General features: G+C 41.2%; 1 protein-coding gene across 2 annotated transcripts in view; it reads left to right on the forward strand.

The window, feature by feature from the left end:
* LOC111866625 (multiple C2 and transmembrane domain-containing protein) overlaps window positions 1-25,024 on the forward strand; it is a 227,876-nt gene that overhangs the window by 130,730 nt on the left and 72,122 nt on the right. For both annotated transcript variants that reach the window (XM_023855754.2, XM_033752355.1), the window contains exons 6-7: window positions 20,061-20,203; window positions 20,929-21,008. In XM_023855754.2, coding sequence (XP_023711522.2) covers window positions 20,061-20,203; window positions 20,929-21,008 — 223 coding nt within the window. The remainder of the gene's footprint in view (window positions 1-20,060; window positions 20,204-20,928; window positions 21,009-25,024) is intronic.

Consider the following 25,024-nt stretch of genomic DNA (forward strand, 5'->3'; position numbering starts at 1 on the left):
TACAGTGGTCTATTGTGCTTGAGATTTCAAGATAGCTGAAGGTACTACATCTAAAGCTATAGCTTATTTATTCCCAAATAGTGAACTGGGATACTCCTAGTATAGTATCTGCAAATATGAGAAGGGTACAGCCAAAAGATGCGAATTCCGTTACTGCAAAATATGAACTTATGGCACAACATTCCACCTGTACTCGTAAAGCTTGTGTGGTTATGTCTGAAGCCGGGTTTTGAATCAATTGTCGCTAGAGCAGACTGTGGGGACTGACAACTGCAAGGGAAATGTGTGGACGTTTTGCCTTAATTCCAGAGGATCGAAAGTGAGAGCTTGCAAAATACAGGGGCTAAGATACGTGATCATGATTTTCTGTACTTGTAATTTTTCAAGACTACATTCGTGAGGTGCGGTGAAATATACTTTCCTACTTTTCTTTTAGTAACATTCTTCGATTGATGTCTTTAACAATCCAGAATCATTTACTTTAAATATTTTATATTAATGTTAAACATCTTAATTAATATAAATCTTTCAGTTACTGCCTGAAATCTGAATTATGATATATAATGAGCTTAATCATGACGAGACTTCACATAACAATGATTAATTAATGAAATTATGAGTTTTCATTACAAGTAACTTATAAAGTTAGTTGTTCTTTCTAACGTCAACAATAGAATAACATATAGAATCATTTACCTGGTATGTGAGTTCGTTGCCATACCAACAATACAGCAGCAACTGCATTATGGATATGGCGAGAAACTGGACAAATGTCGCCATTCCAAATCCCATGTCATCCATCTGGAATCATTTTGAGGAAAGAAAATAATATTTTTCCAGTTATAAAGGTTTGCGAGATTTGTAGAGATCTAAGTAACATTACATATTTCCTTTCCCTAATATCTTGTACGTATATTCTCTATTGTTTAATGAAAATTAAGGTTTTCTAGACCTTTGGTTCTGCGTGACGCTTTGTGAGCGTTTATTTGCAAGTAATCGTTTCAGCCTCTGAACTGACTTTAATGGAGTTCTGTAGGAATGTTATTCCTCTCACAGAGGAACCCGAGTCATACTTATCCCGTAAGAATGAGATCGTTCTCTTCCGAATTCATGGAGTATAAACAAGTCTATTTAGTGACGCTGTCTCAGCTATAGAGGTACGTGCTTCCTATAGTGTTATTAGGATTACTGGGTATCGGGAACTGACGTGGTAGCAGTTGCGGGCGAACCTCAACGATGTGAAGGGAGCCAGATATACGCAGTGAGAAACAGCGCACTTAATATTTATGACAGATGTGGAAGTGGGAAGACCGGTTATTGTCCCTCGCGAAAACCAGGGTGTTATTTCAAATAGACCACGACGGTATTACCAAACTCTTTCAAGTCCACCTAACACGATAGTCCTCTCATATTATTTCACACTACATGACTTGATACAACATTATTAAACACATTCTTTCATCGCGTCAATTTTATGTAGAATTAATAGAGTATTTTGTTTTCATTTAAATTGGCAAAAGGTAAAAATGTAAAGCTATCCCTTGTAACAGACCGTGAAGGATCACAGGATTGTGAGAGATAGAGGCTCCCACATTTTATCTAGACAGTCGGCTCACAGATGGCGGTAAGTTTGTCAGCCTTATGCGGCTGCCGCACTTTACACCTCAGGATGATTCCTGATACTAATTTCTGTTAGAGGCTGAGTCGACGCCAGGGCCATAGCGCGGCTGGAAGGATTATGTCAATTGAAAAGTCTAATGACCTCATCGGGAATCGAACCCTCGACCTTCCGGCTTGTAGCATAGTGTCATAACCCACTACGCTATCGCGTACCCCCCTTTAATTTGGTAGTTTATCAAATTGGAAAGTGAATTTCTGCTATTTTGTAACTCAAATAAGGGTTTTAATATTTTTTAACACAGACTCACCACTGTGATCCGGAATATGATGAGGCAAAGGGTGCCGGAGCTGCTCAAGAACTGGGCGAACATCATCGGGTTGAATACATTCTCCAGTTCCTCAATGAACCTGAAAAAATTGCTCATGAAGTTTACGTGGTACTGAAGTGTAGGAAGGGAGAATTATAACAGCGAAGGAAAGAGAACAGCACTTCAAGCTTAGTCTTCTTACTCGTACTATCTGACCTAGTGTCTAAAGCTATGTTCGCATTTTGGTAGCCGAGCTCTTTCAACAAAGCAGAGAATATGTATTTTCTTCTCGTGTTTTTAAACGGTCTTCGGGAGGATCATAAATACTTTGAGTATGAGGCTGGGCCATGAAAACCGGCCCTCGCACTGTGACCTTCAATGATCTACTGTGCTTCCCTTTCGGATTAACCCTTTATTAACCCTACACTTCGAATGAAATGTAGGACTTTATGGGGCGTCATAAAAATCACTTTGTTCCATGAAGAACTGACCCAGGTGGCAAAATCGTAAGTAAGCTGTAGCCTACAGTCACATAGGATATGTGTGGCTGATTCGTTTTCTTGTAGGCACCTTTCACAGGTTGGGTCATCTGTCAGTCCCAGTTTGAAAAGGTACCCTTTTAGATTGCAGTGTCCAATAAGTAATCCTGCCACTCATCTTAGTTGATCTCTGTTTTAATTTCAACAGGTCTCTCGTTCTTTTGGCAGAGGGTCCTGCTATAAATCCTTTTGCCTGTTTGAGTCCAGTTGTGGATTCCCAGTGTTTTTGTTCATAAATACCTTCGTGTAATTCTTGGTCATAGATGAGCACAAATGCATGTAGAAAATTATGCTCCATATAAGAAATAGACCTACGATTTATAGTACTTGACATGTGACACTAAAAATCAAAATAATATGAATATACTTTATGTTTTTCAAGAGAACACATCCACAGAGAAATCATTTTTGTCAAATGATTTGTATTTCTTCTTCAGTCTTTCTGAAGTATGCCTTTTGTTTATTCTATTTCAGAAATTATTTTGAAATTGTGGAACTAATCGAATGAGGGATCGGACCAATGCAAGGCTCTGTCTACGCAAGACAAACCAAGTACAGACTAACGTGAGTGTTAGCCATGCCCCAAGGGGAACTGGAACTTAATCATGCTATCCCAGTACGAGTATTGTTAACTCGAAGGCTACACACGCCTTGGATCGCGCGGCCACAGTTCTCGGAACTCTCTGCAGTTCCCCTTAGCCTTTTGACGACAACTATAATGATTCTATAATTAAATATCTTGTAAATTAATCGGAAAGATAAACAAGAAACTAAGAAAATTGCTTGTATAAAGATAGTATAAGTCAGATGAATTTGTACTTGTGTGTTTGGTTCGGATTTATCCCTTTTGGATATTTGTCAAACCTGATGATTTTCTTCTCCTATGCCTCTGGGATGTACAACTCAGTGGCACATAATGTTCCATAAAGTTAATATTTAATGAAATGACGATACAATACGTTCTTGGAACAATTATTCACCTGGACTGCATAAGAAAACGGTGAATCCAAAAATTCATTTTTTGCCACAGGAAAGTCGTTACCGAGTTGTTACCTAGCAACCATATGGAGATACATAGGCAGACTCATAGACACATTCATCCAACAATTCTGCCATTGTTGCCTATGTTCTTTGCCTCGGGAACGTTTTTACCGAGCCTTTACCTAACAACGACATTAGGGATGTACACAGACACAGAGACTGATGGGAGGGATTCGTAAAGTACACCCTAATAGGTTGCATGATATACATACCAAGTTTCGTAAAGACTGGTTCCGCCATTCAAAAGTTAATGGGGGGGGGTCACAGACACACAGACAATATGGAGACGACGGAAGCCTACTTTTTAAATTTTCGAAGTAAGGAAAGTGTGCAAATGATTCTCTGCATTCATATAAGATAAATAAATCTCCATTGGATCCTATTCTGAGCCAGATGCAGAAGACGTGTTTATTTTCGAGACCCATAATGGCAACTGCAAACATAAATGTTTATGGTTAGCTGCTGTTAACCTCACGCACAACCCCAGTGCTGGAGGGTCACCCTCAATATTCAATATATTGATACCTCCCTTCTGCATCTGGAGGCCTTCTTCTGCATTCTGCAACTTTGGAATATGTCATGTGATGAAAGGGATTGGCTTGATATGCTGCAGTCCTGCTTTGTATGTTCTGTACTTACATTTCAAGAGAAAAAATTCGCTTAGTGGGGGGTGGAGTCCAACTGGGTCCACTCGGCACGGCGGCCACTGATTGGCCTATTGTAGCCTACCCCGGGTGATTATGATGATGGAGAATTTGGTGGAATGAAGATTGGCAGAGGAAACCGAAGTACTCGGAGGAAACCCGCCCCAGCGCCACTTTGTCCACCACAAATCCCACTTGACCAGACCCGGGACCGAACCCGGACCGCCGCGATTGGAAGCCAGCGACTAACCGCTTGAGCTATGGCGCGGCCTTACATTTCGAGATAAAATGTGAATTAATGCAGAAAGTATCAGATTTATTAAATGCACCTTCTGAACTACACTGTATTTCACGCATCACAGTTATCAAACTAAATTAGAATTCTTTATGTGACATTTGTGACCGAGGTTCGATTGTCGGCATGGAAAAGAGATTTTTCTTTGGTCCATATCAATTTTATTGCCTCTGTGGTCCACTCAGCCTTCTGTCTAATGGGTAACGAAGGATATTTCTCCGGGGGCAAAGCGACAGCGGCGTGAAGCTGATCACTCACCTCTATCTAATGCCGAAGTCAAGCATGGTGGAGCTACACATCCATTCCCCTTCATGTCTTTATGACGTAGTGCTTAATTAATTAAGCGCAGGGATTTGAGGATGTGACGGTGATAATGAAGGTTACCATCTCATGTGATGTGAGGCTGTGTACTTTAGTAGAGAAGCGCAAGCCGGAGACAGCTCACGCGTTTCTCCTGCATGTTGGGGCTTACATACCTAACTACACTGCCTCAGATCCCACAAGACAGTAATTATCAGAACTCTGTCTTCATTTAATTCGTTGAGAATTGGCATATCATGTAGACCTGCAGTTAATTACAGCCTACATACTTTTGGGGGAAATATTTCGTCACATAGAATATTGGAGTGATCTCCATTTTGGTGAAAATTTAAAAAGTCACTATTCTGAATCTTTCTATTATGTCAATTTTTTTTCTTTTTCCCCCCCCCCCCTTGGCACTACAGCCCCAGTGGGCCTAGGCCTACCTCCATGAACTTTTCCGCTCACTTCGGTTTTTCTAGATCTTACACACTAGGTAGGACTCCTTGGGCGGGTGATCAGCTCGTCGCAAGGCCTGTACACAAACACAGAAAAACGCACACACACAAATTAAACATCCATGCCCTGAATGCGATTCGAACCCACGATCCCGGTTTCCAAGCGAGCGAAGACAGTACATGCCTTAGACCGCTCGGCTACCGTGACCGGCATTATGTCACATTACCTCCATATATTTCCATAGGTTTTCCTCACTTGCCAGTAAGGAGTTCCGAGAATGTGTTTTGTTTTGTGTTATATTTGAACTGTAGTTGCTTCCCTAACTTCACACCCAGTTTCCTTAAAAGTGGTGTCAATGGATATCGTTCATTTCGATAGTCAATATTGATCTACCATTAAATCTGCTCAGAACATCTCTAACGTCACTATATTTCGTAATATTTAACGTGTTCCCCAATGCAGATATCAACTGATAGCAAATTTAGGCTAACAGTGATATCATGTAGAGAATGAGGACTTTGGCTTCTCTAAAGAGACTACTAATGATAAAAAATACAAAGGAATATAGCAGTGCGAAAACTACTTATCTGCGTACACAATAGAACATAAGGGGTAAAACTGAAATATATTAATTACATGAGAATTTCTTGATGATGTTGAAGACACGCATTAAGTTCTTTTGACATTTGTTGCTGTAAAGTCTCCCAGCAACAAATATGTTCTTCTTGATTGTCCTCTGAGGTAGTTACGTCGGGTTTACAAAGAGAAACTTCCTCTCTGGTCTTCTCAATTTCCAGAATATTTATGGCCCTAAGTTTAATGTTCCTTAAAGAGTTCTTCAAGATTTTGAACTGTCCACAGGCGTGTATAATTAGACCTACAAACATGGTATCGAGACCAATGTTCACGGTTGGTCCGAATAATATTACTAACATTTGGAAACTGAAAGCTATTCCATAGTATTCAACTTTTTCGGTGTCGAATGGGAACACGGCTCTGTAAGGCAATTTTCTTGATGTTGTCGTTGAGTTAGCTTCGTCCGTAGTTTCAGTACTGGTACTTACGATGGCTGTCATGGCGAAACCCAAAAGACATCCTATGCCAAGGCTGTAGTAAGACCAACTCATAGTCCTAGCATGCCTATCGTAATCGTTTGCGATATTCTTCTGCTCTTCTGACCACGTAGACGGAGGGGATAGCTTTTCGTCACGCAGCCTGTATACCATGCGGTAGATCCGTTTGCTGTTCTTCAGGTAACACAGCTGTTTAATTAAAGCCGCACCATATGTTAAAAACGTACTTGCGGTAGCAGAGAAATTCTCCAAGTCTCCCCAGGTGTAAAACAGATCAGTTACTTGAGTTACCACATGTATAAATATTACAGTAGAAACGAACCGTGAGAAGACTGTGTAAGCTCCATTTGTCTTGCGCTCCAAGCCGAAACTGTTCCACAGGCCCACCAGTTTCAGAGTTTTGATATTAACTTTAAGAAAATCTTTCATGAGACTGTCCTTTACAGACCCTTCCGCCATGTTTATAATCTTGAAGTTTCTCTACTTTTTAACGAGATCTGAAATTACTTTAAATTAATTTAGGTTACTTTAGTTAATTTCCTTGTAATTCAGATAAGTTAAAACACGATTTTGGAATTGTTCCTGTTAATTGCACGCAGTATTTCGCCACAATCAATTGTATTTAAATTATTTAACCGTGTTTAATCTTCAAAATATACGTTTTTGTACACTATACTGCATAATTTTGTTAGTCAGTGAAACAAAATTCGGCTCTGATTTGTCTCATGAAAGTGTTCATGCAGAACAAAGTGACGAGTCGTTCTCAACTGAAACTGTGTTTGTACTGATCTCCCTATTTGAGATATTTCAAGCTAGAGAGAAGCAAGCCCCTTTAGGAAAGACGGCACCGTATGTTTGGAAGCATGCTATAAATACTTAAGAATGCGCCTGCATACTATGCAGACCTTCATGGTGGGAGGAATATTGCCTTGAGGTAAAATAGTCTTTGTTGATTAATGCATAATGGAAATGCCAGGTTGATTAGAAATGTCGCATTGCAATCAGATACGTACAGTGGTTATGCAATGTTAGTCGCTGGTGTCCTTAGGAATTCTCTTTGTGATTGAGGCTTTCGTGTTTGAAGTTTTGTGTCCGCAGTGAGCCGGAGGCTGGGCATATACACTACATGCTGAATTATTTTATTAAGTAGGGTTTATCAAGTTAATCTGCATATACCGCATTTATGTTAAGACATCTTATTCTAAATAATCTTCCTTAGGTTCACGGGCATCCATTATGTGACTTCGCTTATGGCCGTTCTGTATATAATGAATGGGATATAGAGGGATATATAATATGCACCCCAAGCTTTCACAAGGTGTCTGAATTAGTGAAATGAATTGCTTCCGAACCAAGGCAAGAATAGGTCATGACGGCTGAGACTTGGATTTTGTAGCGCATGACTAGAGAAACACTGAGATTTATAGAGAAATATTATAATGTACCGACATATTGTGTGTGAGACAATGCTTATTATCATTCAATCGACACATTTCTGGTATAATCGCATAGTGTATTTATACTAGAAATGTGCCGACAGAATAGTAATAAATATTAGGAATTGTAACTTGTTTTATTAGGTAACAGATGTTTCGAAAATGTGGCACAGTTGCGATATTTGGGAACGACGATAACAAATCAAAACCTGGTTCAGGAGGAAATTAAGAGGAGATTGAACTCGGGTAATGCTTGCTACCATTCAGTCCAGAACCTTTTGTCTTCTCGTCTGTTGTCCAAAAACATAAAAATTAGATTATACAAAACTATAATTTTGCCTGTGGTTCTGTATGGGTGTGAAACTTGGACTCTGACATTAAGGGAGGAACATAAACTGAGGGTGTTTGAGAACAGGGTGTTGAGGATAATATTTGGACCCGAGAGAAATGAAGTGACAGGAGGTTGGAGAAAACTGCATGATGAGGAGCTTCATAACTTGTACTCTTCTCCAAGTATAATTAGAATGATAAAGTCAAGGAGGATGAGGTGGGTAGGGCATGTAACACGAATGGGGGAGACGAGGAATGCGTATAGGATATTGGTGGGAAAGCCGGAAGGAAAGAGACCACAGGGAAGACCAAGGCATAGGTGGGTGGACAATATTAAAATGGAATTTAGATAGGTAGCCTAGGATGGTATGGATTGGATTGATCTGACTCAGGATAGGGACCAGTGGAGGGCTCTTGTGAACACGGTAATGAACCTTTGAGTTCCATAAAATGCTGCGAAATTCTTGAGTAGCTGCAGAATTGGCGGTTTCTCAAGAAGGGCTCAGCTCCATGAGTAAGTGAACTACTTTTATTTTAGACCTTTTTTATGAACTGGTGACTGAAAAGAGTAGAAAATATATTTATACTTTCTTATGAATATTATTTGGAATATGAAAATTCAGATTTCCGAAATTGTGTACCTTTCAGGTTTCAAGAATATATTTTGACTTGGTAATGTAACTATTCAACGGAGCAACTCCATTTTGATGAGTTAACAGTGAATCAGTTTTTCAAGAATCTTCTCGTCCCATATGGAACCTGAAAGGTCACTGTCGCGTTCGCAAGTTCCCCCCCACCGAACTTATCCTAAGCCAGCTGAATTTTATCCACACCTTCACATCTTATTTCTTCAAGGTCGATTTCAATAACATCCTCCCACACACAGCCACGTCTGTCAAGGGGATTCTCCTCCTGTTTACCCAGTCTTCATTCTCAAGTCGTCCTACTTCCAAAGCACATCCTAACTCAGCTCTCCGCTTTCTCCATTTTTGTCAGTTATGCAGCGTTGCCGTCTTTCTAGAGGAATGCGAGTTTATGTTTTATATGCCATTTTTTTCGGTCAGTCATCGTTCAATCCACCCCATCCTTTGTTTTTCAATTATATTTCTATTTTAATAGATTTTTTTAATTTATCAGCCTATACGCTTTTCATAACCTATACAAACAAAAAAAAACAAACTCTGTGGTTTTAGTCTGCAAGCGAACTATGCCGACCGAGCGACCGCCGCTTGTCGGCGAAGTTAGTGCAAATTTTAATGGATAGAGGGTATCGCGTGGTCAGCGCAACGAATCCCCACGACCGTTAATCTCGGTTGTCTAGACAGAAGTTATTTCCTTGAACTATTTCCTCAGCTTTCCTCACGAGGCTAAGTGGACCCCGTTCCAGAGCCACTACTTCTCAGAAAATCTGGTAGCCGGGAATCGAACCCGGATCTCTGGATTTGCAGCCAGGCACTCTGGCCAGTAGACCGCAGAAGTGGTCATTTTCGTAACCTATAATATTTCTAAATGATTACTAATTTCTGGTGGAAAGGAGTAACTGTGGTGTTTTGATTCAAGTTTTATAGCATTCTTCACCAAAGCAAATACGTGCCTACAAAGGAATCATGTTGGATAAAGTGAACAGAACATCCGACATGCTTTCGTACTTTTGCATATGTCGTGACAGAAATGTAATTTCAGGAAGAGACCATACACTCTACAGTATACGTTTATGAAATCCTAACAGAAATATATTTGTCAGTGACCCCACCTGTGTAAGATTTGAGGCTTTCACGGCGGTGACTATGAAGAAAGCAGTCTTCTTGGATTTGGCACCGTATATATGTGGTGTTAACCGACGTTGCTCCGAAACGTCGGTTAACACCACGTATACACGGTGCCAAATCCCAGAAGACTGCTTTCTTCGACCCCACAGGTATTTATTTTCGTAGCTGACATCGGTATGACATAATGCAGTTTATTCGTGACAGGACACGTTTTGAGATTCACTGCTGTGAAAAGTCACTCGAAGGAATTTAAGACGAATAAGGGAAGATGAGTTAAATATGATGATTAAAAATTCTGTTAACAGAGATGTGGTAACTCAGATATATTAGTTTACCGTTTTGTTTATGAGTGTTAAACTTTGGCATTATGAGAGAAGACCACAGAGTCAGGAGCGCTGCTTATCCATGGAATTCACAAATCGTACCCTTCGCTTAACTTTGCTACTGTGATTGCTCTTGAATAAATCACCTGGACATACAGCGTGCCTAGTGTAAGAAGACGTACTTACATTTTTACTGGAAATTCCAAAGGAAATTATTCATAAAACACGTATGAATGGATAGGAGAATGATATTAACAGGATCCTTAGGTTAAGAGACTTTTGTGGATAGGACTAACTCAAGATTCTTGGGCCGCGCCATAGCTCAAGCAGTTAGTTGCTGACTTCCCACCGCGGCGGCCCGGGTTTGGTCAAGTGGGATTTGTGGTGGAAAAAGTGGCGCTTGGGCAGCTTTTCTCCGAGTATTACAAATGATAAAACAATTCCGTCCAGTGTGGCTGTTGGAGCTTTCACTACTTCACTTCTTAGCACCCTAACATGTTTCGGTCCCTATAGACCATCAGAGGGAACATCAATACTTTTAGAAACTACTATTACATTGGGTGTTTTGATTTTTAAAGTACATAAATAAATACGAGTAAATACCTTATACAAAATCCAAATTTCTTACAACTACAGCAACGGTCCTTGATGCATTAAATTTTTTTTTGACGGATTATAGACAAATGGATACTAATGTTCATATGAAATGTTTGCTTTTCCATGACCTGCCTCATTCACACTGACGGTATCAAGCACAAAATTCAATTTAGCTGTTCCTCTTTGTGTAGGCATAATGGTTCTCGTTCTCATATTTTCTTATCTTGCATAATTATGAAAATCGTTCATTGATAGATTTTAACGTAAATCGAAAAGTTGAAATGTTGATATGTCTGTCAATTAAGAAATCTGCTTAATCGGGAAATTATTAATCTCGCTGTACATTATGAAATATGTAATAAGAATATTTTGCTCAAGTGAAGTTGTCTTTGTTGTTTAAAACATGAAATATCGTGTTTCGGTTATCGAGTCATACTTCATGAGTTTCCGTGCAACGTACGTAACTATTGCCACCGTTATGAAGTCTGTTTGATGTAACATATTCCAGAACTACCAGAATTGGAACTCCGCCCTTAATGTTCTTCTGTTTCACGTTCTTGCTTCGTAAAAGGTGTGCTATACTAATTTCCTAATCAGTAAATTCTGATATTTTTTGTTTCTTGTTATGCATTTAAGGGACACCAGGCACTTTTCTTAACATTTTTTCTTCTACAGGGATCTGTTTTTTTTTTCAGGGAAATAGGCAACGAATGGATATAGAATTACTGGGGTTTTGGATTTTTTCATCGTCCGAAATTTTAGGTTATAGACACGACGTTTCGGAAACTAGATCTGCCTCAGTTGGGTCCCTTAGAAAGAGCTAATCTCAATCACTGGACTCCAGATGCAGTTTCCGAAACGTCGTGTCCTCTGTTACCTACAATTCCGGGCGATGGAAAAAGTCCAAAACCCCAGTAACTCTGTGGGTCATCCATCATCGTCAGAACCCGTTAGAATATAAGGAATATATATCTCTCGTGTGAGTACATCTGAATTTTAGCAATTTTCCCGAACAGCGCAGTAGAACAGTTAGTGCTCCTGTTTCGTTTTGAGATCTCGGCAAAGAGACCAGCTCTCGTAACCGAAGTTTCTGTGGCTTTCCTCAGTCTCTCCATGTAAATTGCGGGATGTTAACTTAAATTAAAACATGGCAGCTTCCTTTCACACCCTTTGTACAATAATTCGCTGTTCACTTTCAATCCTATTATAATCTTAGTAATAAGGATCGTCGTTAAATAAATCAGGGGCAGAATAAAAATTTAAAGGTAAGAAAGTAAAGCTATCCCTTTAACAGGCCGTGAAGATCCATAGGGTCGTGAGAAGTCGAGATTCTTACTTCTTCTAAATAATGGACTCACAGATAGCGCTAAGGTTGTCAATCTTACGCACCGGCCGCCCTTTACCCCCAGGAAGATTGCTGGTACTGATTTCTGTTAGAGGCTGAGTCGACCCCAGGGCCATAGTGCGACCGGAAGGTTAAAGTAAATTGAAAAAATCAAGTGACCTAATCGGGAATCGTACCCGCGGCCTTCCGGCTTGTATCGTAGTGACTCAACCAACTGTGCTACCGCCTTCCCACAAATACAGTTTTAACGTGTCTTTTATCTGCTGGATTTGAAATCCTCACAGCCGTGGTTATGAAGAGTTTAGGCTTCTGGGACATAACGCCGTGTAGTCCTGTAGAGGCCAACCAGACTACACGGTTATATTCCAGAACCCAGAAATCTTCGCTTTGTACATGTATTTCTGTATTTGTTGATGCTGTCATTATGTCAGGCTAAACTTCGATTGATAGGAGGATATTGAATTTGAAAGGATATGGAAGGAACTGTTTGAAGCCTAATTTTAAGAGAATGTCCTGGCATTTACCTGGAGGAAAACCACAAAAATCCCGAGTCATTATAGTCGGTATTGGAATCGATATTGAAACAAGGAACTTCAAATACAAATCAGAAGCATTGACGCATGAGCTCACTTAACGCGGTGCTGTATACAGTAAACGAGATGGGTACTAGTTCATAAGCTGAACGTAACGAACATTTTCTGTACTCCATTTTGTATACTTCCTCTGCAGCATAATATCCATATTCACACAAGACACACTTGTGGTGTATTGTTTCCATGTTTCGGTGTTTCGGGATCTTCTTAGGGCAGTTAATATTGTTCGAAATCTGAAATGCCCAGTGCTATGAAACCCGGAGTTTAAAATGTTAATAAGAGTGAAGTGAGACTGGGTCGCTCGGCGCCTTGACCTGAAATTCGTCTGTTGTACCAACCCCTGGTAACGAAGAATCTGTTGCTGATGATAATGATGATGATAGGAGGAGGAGGAGGAGGAGGAATGTGAAAAATTGGTGTAATGTTGACTCACGATATACAAATATGTGGGAAAAAATATTCGCCGAAAAACTGTCTCGGTTTCACTTTGTCTGCCACTCATCCAGCGTGGAGTTTCCTATGATTAGAACCCGGGCCTCCGCTCTCAGGGGCAGGAGACTAATCATCTGAACTACTCTACAGCCTCTCCTGAAGTTTCGTTCCTATTATCACAAAATTCTCGCCGTGGGACCCTGTTATGAGTCAGTTTCATTCTAGTTAATATCATCACAACGTGTTTCTCACTAGATATATGTTAATATTACCCCCCCCCCTTTTTTCCCTTGGCACTACAGCCCCAACGGGCCTAGACCTACCTCCATGAACTTCTCCGTTCACTTCGGTTTTTCTAGATCTTACACATTCGGTAGGACTCCTTGGGCGGGTGATCAGCTCGTCGCAAGGCCGCTACCTGTACAGAAACACAGAAAAACGCACACAAACATCCATGCCCTGAGTGGGATTCGAACCCACGATCCCGGTTTCCAAGCGAGCGAAGACAGTGCACGCCTTAGACCGCTCGGCTACCGTGACCGGCATACTGATACCCTTACTGATGCCTATTTCCTTTGAAGTTTCTCAACCACAATTGTGTATGCTAGTACAAGTCTTGTTTTTGTTATGAGCGCAACATGCCCAGTTCGTCTTGAACCCCATAGGGTTGTGGGACGTTGAGAGTCCCACATTGTCTAGACAATTGGCTCAAAGATGGCTGTAAGGTTGTCAGCCTTACGCACCGGTCGCGCTTTACTCTCCAGGAAAATTATTTTTAATTACGTAATTCCTGGTACTCATTTCTGTTAGAAGCTGAGTCAATCCCAGGGCCATAGTGCGACTGGAAGGATTATGTAAATTGAAAAAATCTAATGGCCTCATTGGGACTTGAACCCGCGACCTTCCGGCTTGTAGCATAGTGCCTCAACCAACTTCGCTAACGCGTACCCCCTATTTCATCTGTATGTTTTTTAAATATCCACGTCGAAATTGTATTAAAAATAAATGCACATGAATAGCTGGAACAGCTGTTGTCGTATTGTGTTTTCTCGGAGTACTTCGCACCTCGAGTAGAGGTAACGAACCAAGAAGTGTCATGACCCTAAGAGGGTTGGCCCTCTTGTTATTCCGCTGGCGTCTGACATCTAGAGGTAATTGTGTTAATATTCGAAAAGTATGAGACTAATCAAATTTAATGCAAGGTGCGAGGCGATGCGATAAGTGGAATATCCTGATCCAGTTTCCACGACCCTCTCCAGAGTTAAGTGAGGACGGCCGTGTGATTAACATTAAACTCGCTCTCTGACAGGTTTTCTTTTTCCGAAGCGACGGCAGAGGAATATGAATAGCATCATTGCATTTACCCAGATTGAACACACGCATAATTCTTTGTCTTATTCTTCATTCCCCTTCTTCACTATCACCTCCCCTCCCTCTCCTTCATGTTTCTCGCTTCTTCTTCTTCTTCTTCTTCTTCTTCTTCTTCTTTCCCTTCTCTGCAGACTTGCACATCTTCTCTTTCTAGTGCCCTAACTGTTATGTCCCCTTATTGCCTTCTCCAAGAGGCATGCGGTAGCGTAGTTCGCTGGGGCACTATGATACGAGCCGGAATGTCGCGGGTTCGATTCCCGATGAGGTCAGTGAATTTTTCATTTGAACTAATCCTTCCAGCAGCAATAATGGCCTGCGGTTGACTCAGCCACTAACATAAATTAGTACAAGGAATCTTTTTGGGTACAAAGGGCAGCCGGCGCGTAAGGCCGACAACCTCACCGCCATGTGTGAGTCGATTCACCGCTATCTGTGAGCCTACTGTCTAGGAAATATGGGAGCCTCGACGTCTCACAACCCTATGGGCATCCACGGCCTGTTAGAGGGATAGCTTTACCTTTTTCTTTTGCCTTATCTTCTGCAATTCTTATTTCCCCACCTCCCCTTTCTCTCCCCCTCCCTATTCTTGTCACCGAACGAGTTAATGTAATGATAAAGCTGTGGATTTGTAGTCTGAAAGAAACCGTTTGGAATTCCGGCCGGATTTCCAGCCATCCGTGACTGTAGTCTCCGTGCCGCTCCAGGCATGCGCAGGGAGTTCCAAAAAGATCTTATAGTCTTTACTTACTCACCTGCCGGTCTCGGTTGATACTATATATCCACTGAAAAACTGGAATGTTGTTTAATGGTGTAAGTAAACACCAACCCTTCTTCTTGTCTCCACAGCCCGACTCGAGCACTGACACTATCTGTTATAGAGCTTTTTTCCCCTAAATTCTTGTTCAGCCAAAGGTAGGATTCAGGGACGGCAAAGAAACCCGCAGACAGACGTACATAATCCGAGCAGGATTTTAACTCGCCAGCCGAGGGTTTGAAGTGCACAGTGCCATGAACGAAGAAAGGCCTGTGTAGGATTTGAGGTTCTCACAGTGATTGGTATGAAGAGTTCTGTCCTGTGGGATATAATGCAATGTAGTCCGTTGAGAGTCAGCCAGAGCTACTTTCTGCATGCTTCAAGCAATTTTCTTGCTTGGCTTGTTCTTAGACACTGAAGTGGTGGCGATATATTCCTCCAAAACATCTGTAAACTTGTAATGGACTTCGCGGAGTTACATTCCAGAAGATAAACCTCTTCGAAACAAGACCTACTACAGCATAAACACGGAAATGAAAGAGGTGAATGTAGAACAAAAATAAAATTGTCACTGAATAGATTCATCTTCATTTTACGGCGTTATATCAACTACAGAATTCATATCATGTTTAATAAAATGTAACTAAACATCATCATCAGTAATCTGTCAGGCGACAGGTCCACAGTCTCTTCCAAAACAATTCCTCCACTTAATGCGATCTAGAGCTTTCTCCTCAAATGACACTATCCTCTTCTGTCCCCAAGGTCATCCAGCATCTTCTTACGTCTTCTTCCTCCTCTTCTGGTCACTTCTATCCGCCCCTCTATCTTTCCTTCAATAACTTCTTTTAGAAGGCAGTTTCTGCGTAAAACATGACCAATCCAATTAGCCTTCCGTTTTCTTATTTCATGTAGGATATTCCTCTGCTCACTGACTCTAATTAACACTTCTTCATTTCTCACATAATCGGTCCAACTGATCTTCTCCATTCTTCTCCAACACCACATTTCGAAACTTTCCAGATGTTTCTGATCTACTGCCCTAAGTGTCCATGTTTCAGCCCCATACAGAGCTATGCTCCAAATGTAGCATTTCACTAGTTTCTTCCTCAAATTTAAGTCCAATTTGCTGGTAAAAAGATTCTTCTTCTTGCTAAATGCAGCTTTTGCCATGGCAATCCTGGATTTAATTTCACAAGTACACCTTCCATCATCTGTTAACAAGCTACCCAAATATTTAAAACATTTCACATTCTCCACTTGTTTTTGGTCTATCTTTATTGTGACTGGGGTTGGTTGTCTCGAAATTTTCATTACTTTTGTTTTCTCCACATTCATTTCCATGCCATAGCACCTTCCAATTTCAATTAGTCTATCAATCATGCCCTGTAGCACAGTTTCTTCCTTAGCCATTAACACAAGGTCATCTGCATATTTCACAGTTTGAATAATTTGCCCTCCTACTTTGAAGTCACCGAGCCCATCCAGAGCTTCCTTGGTAAGGCATTCGCTGTACAAGTTGAACAGAATTGGTGATAAACAGCATCCTTGTCGAACTCCTCTTCCAATCTGCACACTTCCTGTCTCCCCCCTGTCCAGTCGTACTCTAACTTTCTGATCCATGTACAATTTGCTAATCAATCTTCTTTCATGCCAATCGATACCTGTTTCTTTCAGGATCTGCATTAATTTGGTCCAGTTTACCCGGTCAAATGCCTTCTGCCAGTCTATGAAGCAAACACACAGTTCTTCATCTATCTCCAAAGTTCGTTCCGCTATAATTCTCATCATCCCAATTGCATCCCTGGTTCCTTTTCCTCTTCTAAATCCAAACTGATCTTCTCCAAGTACATCCTCTATTTTCCTTTCAATTCTTCTTTTAAGTATCTTTGCTATTATCTTTGCTGTATGTGCAATAAGACTTATTGTGCGATGGTCGCTGCATTTTGTAGCTTTTGTCTTTTTCTTTAAGGCAATCATTGTAACTTCTGTAAAGTCCTTGGGCCACTCTCCACTTTCATATATGGTGTTCATTAGTTTTGTCAGTGTTTTCAAACCACCTTCTCCCAGTAACTTGAGCACATCTCCAGGTACATCATCATCTCCTGTAGCCTTTCCCTTCCTCATTTCCTTGATAGCTTTTTCCACCTCACTTTGTAAAATATATGGTCCTTTCTCGTCTGTATCTACTTCTTCTTCCGGTTCAACTTCTAAGGTTTCTGGCCGATTAGGTCGATCATATAGTTCTGAAATATAATTTTCCCAAATTTTCAGCACTTGCCTCTGATCTACTATTCTATTCCCCTGGGAGTCTTCGATGCCAACATTTTGAATCCCATGATTCTCTTTCCATCCTAGTTCTTTTGTCTTCATGTACATCAAATCATAACGGCCTGTTCTTTGAAATTCCATAATCTCATTACATATCTTCTCAAGATATTCCTTTTTGGCCCTGTCCGTGGCTCTTTTCAATTCATTCCTCAGTCTCCTGTATTTCCTCCTGCCTTCTTCATTGTTGACATTCTTCCATTTCCTTCGCTCCTCCATTTTACTCATCATCTCCTGTGTAACCCATGGTTTTCTTGCTATCTTCTCAACTTTACCTACCAAATCACTGATAGTATCTAACATGCATTCTTTTATATCGTTCCACTGCGCTTCAGCATTTCCGCTTTCACCTTCAATTGCACCGAGTTTCTCTTCTAGAGTCTCTTGCACGCTTTGTCTTTGAGCATATAACTTCTCCAAATCCCATCTGGGTCTGCGCTTTCGAAATCCTATAATTTTCTTCAACCTGGTTCGGAACTTGGCAACCAGCAAGTTGTGGTCAAAGTCAATATCTGTCCCAGGCAGCGTCTTCACATCCTTCACACTGTTTCTTAATCGATGTTTCACAAGGATGTAGTCCAGCTGATGCCTCTTCCAATCCCCAGGTGCCTTCCATGTGTAAATTCTTCTCTTTGGCTTCTTGAACCAAGTGTTGGTAACAATCAATCCATTTCGTTCACAAAAGTCAATAAGCATTTGACCTCTGTGATTCCGTCTTCCTAGTCCATGTGATCCAACAATATTCTGATATGGTTCATCTCCAACAATGCTATTCCAGTCTCCCAATATGATGCTGTTTGTGTCTCCTCTTCCATCTTCCTGAAGAATTTCTTCAATTGTGTCATACACTTTTTCCACTTCATCATCTTCATACTCTGATGTTGGCATGTACACTTGCATAATCAGTATATCTACCGGTTCCGCCTTTAACTTCAGAGCAATAATTCTGTCATTACAAACAATCTCCTTAACAACACTCCTCACTACACTTTTATGCACCACTATTGCCACACCTCTGTCAGCCCGTTCACCTCCGGAATAATACACTGTATAATCACCACTTCTTATTTCACCTTGTCCTTTCCACCGCACTTCGCTGTCACCTAGAACAGACACCTCATTCTTCTGCATTTCCATTTTCAAATTCTCCAATTTGCCTGCTTGATTCAAGGTCCTTACATTCCATGTTCCAATCTTGTAGCCATGATGTTCCTTCTGATCTTCGCACTTTTTCTTGTTGTAACGCCTGCATGACATTTCCTCTAGAAACACTCCCCCTGGAGATCCGATTGGGGGTGTAGTTTACTTCCGGATTGTTTTGCTTCCAGAGGAAACATCTCGCATACATGGTATCTCTGTTTTTGGAAAGAGACTATCCAGGAAAAGTGATAATATGGTAGTTTTTCCATTTGCTTTCCACATCGCAGTACAGCAGCCGTTCAAACCACTCTGGTCACGCCTGTTGCTATACGAACTTGAACCACCTCGAGCATCATTTGCTCTGTGCTTCAAGTCGCTGCTGATGACGCTGCTTCCGGCATTAGGTTTTGGTTTTTGGTGTGTCTCTTCGTCTGATGCCTACCCTTTGACCTGTCCAGCAAGGGAGGCCCTGCCAGTAGCTACGCTACCGCTGTTATAGCTCTCAGGGTCCTTGGCCTACTCAAACCCCCTCACCACGATAAGGTGGAGACACCAACGAGGGGGTAACTAAACGACGAAACTTTGAAATTAAGCTGCAGTTTGAAAATACTGATTCAGTTGGAAGGACTGCAGATAATCATGAAAGTACACATTTATAATGTTCGAAGCTCAAAATCCGAAAGTGGTTACTCTAGAATACGAACCGCAGACGTATAATGTTCTCTTCTTCGTTTGCGGTTTTCTTCATCATCCTGGGAGTAAAGTTAAAAGTTAAAGTAAAGCCAACAATCTCACCGCCATCTGTGAGTCAATTCTTTAGAAAATGTCTCACAACCCTGGGGGGCATCACGGCCTGTTTTATTGACATTGGCTTTGCTATTCCAGTTAAGGATTTCATTCCAAGGACTATTATTATTATTATTGTTTCTAAATATCTATTCCTTACATTTCTCAATTGTCAGTAGCAACTTAGATCTGTGATAATGAAATTATTATTATTATGTTTGTGTCCTTATATGTATGAATGTGTTTTTCCTCCAGTGCCTACCTTTAATTAGTCTCTGACTTTATCTTGTGATTGTCCAGTATGTAACCACTTTTATCTACACTGTGCTATGTCTGTAATTGGCCTTTCGGCTGTTGGCTCAGCACATAAATAATACAGAATTGAATTGAATTATAGTATCGGAACTGAATTTAAATGCAGAAATACAGCTACGTCATAAAGGTGGAGAAAAGTCTTTGGTATATTTAAGTATCAATAAGTCTTTCCATCTCTCTTAGCGCAGAGAAGCAGAGGTAAAGCCGAGAAACGCACGGTAGCCCAAATACGGCTGTATGTGGCTGTTTTATTCTGTTCCAGGTACAAGCGACCCATACGTAAAATTCAAAGTGGGCGGTCAGCTGCTGTACAAGTCTAAGACCATCTACAGGGACCTGAATCCAATATGGGATGAAAGTTTTACGTTACCCATTGAAGACCCTTTCATGCCAGTCCATATTAAGGTACGAACCGTGATGTAAATGGTTGGTTCGTGGAATATTAATTGATGATTTTCCAGCTACAGGAATTGTTGTTGTTGAAGGAAACGATTGTTTTGTATGATGTACTGGTAACAATGGGCTAGCTACTGTTCTGCTATTCACCTGTGAAGGCTAAGGAAAATAACTTAGGACTTAAGAGCCAATGTGTCCCACTCGACGTTGAAAGCTGGCACCACTTACCACTGAACCCACAAGCTGAGTGCCATAACTTGAAAATATCACATATTTCTTATATACTGACCAAAGTGGATTTGTATACTGCGATCATCTGAGAGCTTACCGCTAATCGCTCAGTCGCCCAGGAGGAAGAAGCGGACGCACGCGGCTGAAAGTTATGCGGGAAGCTGTTTGATGATCGCACTGTATTGGCTCCCTAGAACTGATGAGCCTGACACGAACATATATTTTCTGTCCGCATCGGCTCACAATAAGCTGAATGTGACGTGAAGGTAAACTCAAACGCAAAAATATCTTACCATAAAGAAACGGTCACGTGACAGGGAATGTTTGTCTTCAAGATACATACATTACTTTTAGGGATACATAAAGACTTGACAGCCAACTTTCTTTCCTTTCCTTTCTTTGGTTTCCTTTCCAGCTGCATCTCAGAGCATAACTCAAGGAGAGCGTGTGGCTTCTGGTTCTGCTGCCCCTTCTGATCCTCTGAACATCTGTTCGTTTTCCAGGTGTTTGATTACGACTGGGTGCTGCAGGACGACTTCATGGGCTCCGCTTTCCTGGACCTCACCAAGTTGGAGCTTGGCAAGTGAGTACAATTCGAATATTTTGTTACCTTTTTACAATTACTATGCTTACTAGGACTTCATGATTGTGCTGTTTTTTAATAAAACTGGAAAATTAAAATGTCTAGACACCCATAAGATTATTTTGGAATCCAGTATGGACGGTTTTCTTGCCTACCTTCAGCAACTTGATGACAGCTGGGTTTATCGGGAAGCACTGGAACACCAAGTATTTGATTATACTTAACTTCAAACTAGAATTCCAGTTATTTTCAAGAAAAATGGTGCTCCCTCTTATTTCATCTTAAATGGTCAAAAAATCTTGAATAATAAATATTTATAACAGTTGATCGCAAGAGATTATGTAATTAAATGATCTCTTAGGAGTTCATTAAAATTTTACCGTAAGAATATTGTTCATTCCATCGGAATTCTTCGTTTAGAACACTTGCAGAAAGAATCCATCTGCTGGAGGCAAAGTATTCTTTCGTAACATATACCCATATACAAGACTAAACAGTATCGTAACCCACAAGGCTGCAAAATGAATATAAGATAGGGAACTTTTACGGGCACTAAATTTATAGATCTTTCCGGGCTACTAGGCTTATCAATCCAGAGCATAAGGTAAACGTTTCAAAGAACTGCTGTCTCGTCATTTTCAGGAAATAATGTGATAAAACAGCATTGGTCGTGTATATACAGGGATACTATAAATGATTCATTCATTTTTAAGACGCTATATTTTCCAAAGTAATATATGTATAAATATGATTCATATATAAAAATAACCGTAAACTCACTAAGTTTGTATTATGTGCACCAGTTGGCCGTACGCATTCAGTGCCTTTACAAAATGGCGACAAAGCAAGAAAAGATTTTTCGTTTGTTATAGCAGGGCAACGCGCATTCAAAAGAGAGTACGGAAAACAACCGCCATGTAAACAAAGCATTTTACGATGGTATCGGCAATGTTCGTCGCTACCTAAACAATGAACTTCGGCATCGCTGGATTGGGCGTGTTGGTGAGGATGACGTAGCTCTGTTCACTTGGCCCCCCAGATCACCTGATCTAACGCCTTGTGACTTCTTCCTCTGGGGGTACATTAAGGATCGTGTTTACGTACCCCAACTAGTAGAGCTGAAGGAACGCATCGATGCTACAGTGATGACCACTGACAGGATGAAGCTGCAAAATGTGTGGAACGAGCTCGACTACCGCCTGGACGTGTGTCGTGTGACCCAGGGGGCATACATAGAACATTTGTAGAGTGTGAAGAAAACTTGGTGAGCTTATAGTTCTTTTTATATATCAATCATATTTATACGTATATTGCTTTGGATACTATAGAGTTTTAAAAACGAATGAATCATTGATAGTAGTCCTGTATATTGTCACGTGTGTGAGTGACTATAGACAGGTTTGGATTAGTAATTGGATTAACTGAACGCTTACAGATCATAACTACAAGTAACTACAGCACTGTCGCTAATTCACACACTCTGTAGTTCACTGCAGCAGACACTTAACTCTTCTAAGCCTCCTGAGTCTTCACCAGTTTTCTGAGAACGGCTTTCAGCGCAGACATTCCACTTTCATTAGGATTCCCGAACTGTACCCGTGCCTTAGATACCAGCTTCTAACAGCAGCAGCTCACAAGGACTAAACAGCAACAGTCCTCTAACTCATTCACTCACCAACGAACTCATTCCTTTCCACTCACTGACTCCCAGGCTGACGGCCATCTCACATTAACCTCCTACTCTTCTCACTGCTTTCTTTAGACTCCCTTCTAATGGCAGCTGGCCCTTGTTATATCGTCGGCACGGACCGCACAGGAAACACCGCCCCAACAACTCTTCTTTTGCTGCATGCTTGCCTGTTTCGGCCATTATCTAGCAACGATCGTTGTTTACAGAGCAATTACCTATCAACGAGTGTTTTATGGCTGCTTATTTCGCGTCGTTACTTAGCAACGGCTCTACATTCCACAATATAGTTGCCAGTTGTCAAAAAAGCACCGTGCAAGCTGGTGGTGGTTCCATACTGATGTGGGGTGTGTTCACATGGCATGAGTTATGTTCGCTCGGCCACCGAAACACGTCATTGACCGGTGACCGCCACGTTACACTGCTTGGTGACCATTTGCAGCCCTTCATGGACTTCATGTACCCCCACAACGATGGGATATTCCAGCAGGACAATGCACCGTGTCATCGGACCGGAGTTGTCCAGAATCAGTTCGAGGAGCATTCTGGAGAGTTCCGACGAATGGTGTGGCCACCACGTTCGCCCGACATGAACCCAATCGAGCATTTATGGGACGTGGTGGAGAGGTCCATTCGCACCTAAAATCCTGCACCTATAAATACCAGGGAGCTGTGGGCGGCTATCCAGACGGGATGGCTCAACATCTCTCCAGAGGTCTTTCGTCCACTTATGGAATCGATGCCACGTCGAGTTGCTGCACTTCGCCGGGCTAGAGGGGGTCCTACACGATACTAGGTACCTATCCCATGACTTCTGGCACTTCAGTGTGTGTATATATATATAAAACATCGAGGCACTTTTCATGTATAATGAAGAATGACGGACCGAGGTTATAAGGAAGCATGTTCTGCTCTGAATGTGGAGGCAGCAAATTCACCCGAAACGTGATACTTTTCTACCACACTATGCGGCGTAATCTTTGCGTATATTATCGGCTGATTAGTTAATTTAGCTGATTTACCTAAATTAGTGTGTGAGTGAGTGAGCAAATAACTTTCTGTGCAATGACCTGAGCGCAAATGGAAAATATTTGCTCTAAATTGGGGTGCATCCGGTATCTGAAGACTTAACAGATTGTCAATAAATAATGGGAATGGAGCAGGTCAAAAGACCGGACACGCGATGCTGAAGATGAGAACGTAAATGGTTCGGGAAGCTGCCTTAGCAGTGGCACGTGAAAGTGAGTGGAGGACATGAATGGCCGAAACAACAAATTCATTGGAAAAGAACCGAGGCATATTGAAGCGCTAAGTAAAAGTTCAGAGTGCTTCCAAGCAGTTTATAGAGCGATCTGAGGATTGGCTCTGAAGGAAATGGGCTGGAATACTAACAGTACCAGAAGTGAGAGGACACCACTCCAATCCCGTCCCCGCAAAAATAAGTTAACTGTAGGTAGATGAAGTTTTCCAACACGAGAGAATATCTGAACACCCATCCTTCAAAACGGACATACAAATATTCAGAGTAAGCTGAAACTTCACCAGTTTGATAAATTTTACTTTTCTCAGTTTTAGTTGTAATTTACTTTGTAGTAATTGACGAAGAAATACCCCCCCCCCCTGTATAAATGAGCGTGCATCTCGAAGTTCCCTAACAACATGACGACGACGACGATGATGATGAAGAAGAAGAAGCGCATTTCATTAAACCCTAAAGCCTACACCTACTTCACACTCTCTGTTCCGTCATGGGTCACCTGACAGTTAAGTGAGAGATTGCGTGTTTTGTTGCATTTGCGCTGCCATACGTGCGTGCAGTGTCTGTCACACAGAAATTATGTTTGTAATTGATTGCCCTTGAGGACAGAGACAGGATCAATTTTTAATAGAAGCAGTATTCCTTTACTATGCCATGCGTCTTGCAAGCGTATACACCCTTTGAAACCCAGTTGATACCAGCCGCTTGAACACATTGAAACTCTGTGTTCTGCCCACAGAATGTATTTGTATGTTTCATATGGTTCTTACAATAAACAGCGGTTTTTGCCCTAAAGAGCATTAGACCGTTCGGTCTTTGTAGCTGAGTTGTAGTGTGTTTCCTATGAGGTACAAAATGAATGTATGTTGTTTAGAAGAAACTCAATCTCGGAAGGTTTATATAGGCTACAGTATAGATATGTGCTATGTTTCCACGAAAGGGGCATAGACAGCGTTAAATACACCGAGACTTCAGACCTGTTGAAATCACATCGGGCAAGTGAACGAGACTCAGATGAAGAGAGTGGTACCAGAAACAAGTCAACTAGTACCACTCTGCATTTTTCGATGA

This window comes from Cryptotermes secundus, unplaced genomic scaffold, assembly GCF_002891405.2.
Source record: "Cryptotermes secundus unplaced genomic scaffold, Csec_1.0 scaffold967, whole genome shotgun sequence".
Taxonomy (NCBI): domain Eukaryota; kingdom Metazoa; phylum Arthropoda; class Insecta; order Blattodea; family Kalotermitidae; genus Cryptotermes; species Cryptotermes secundus.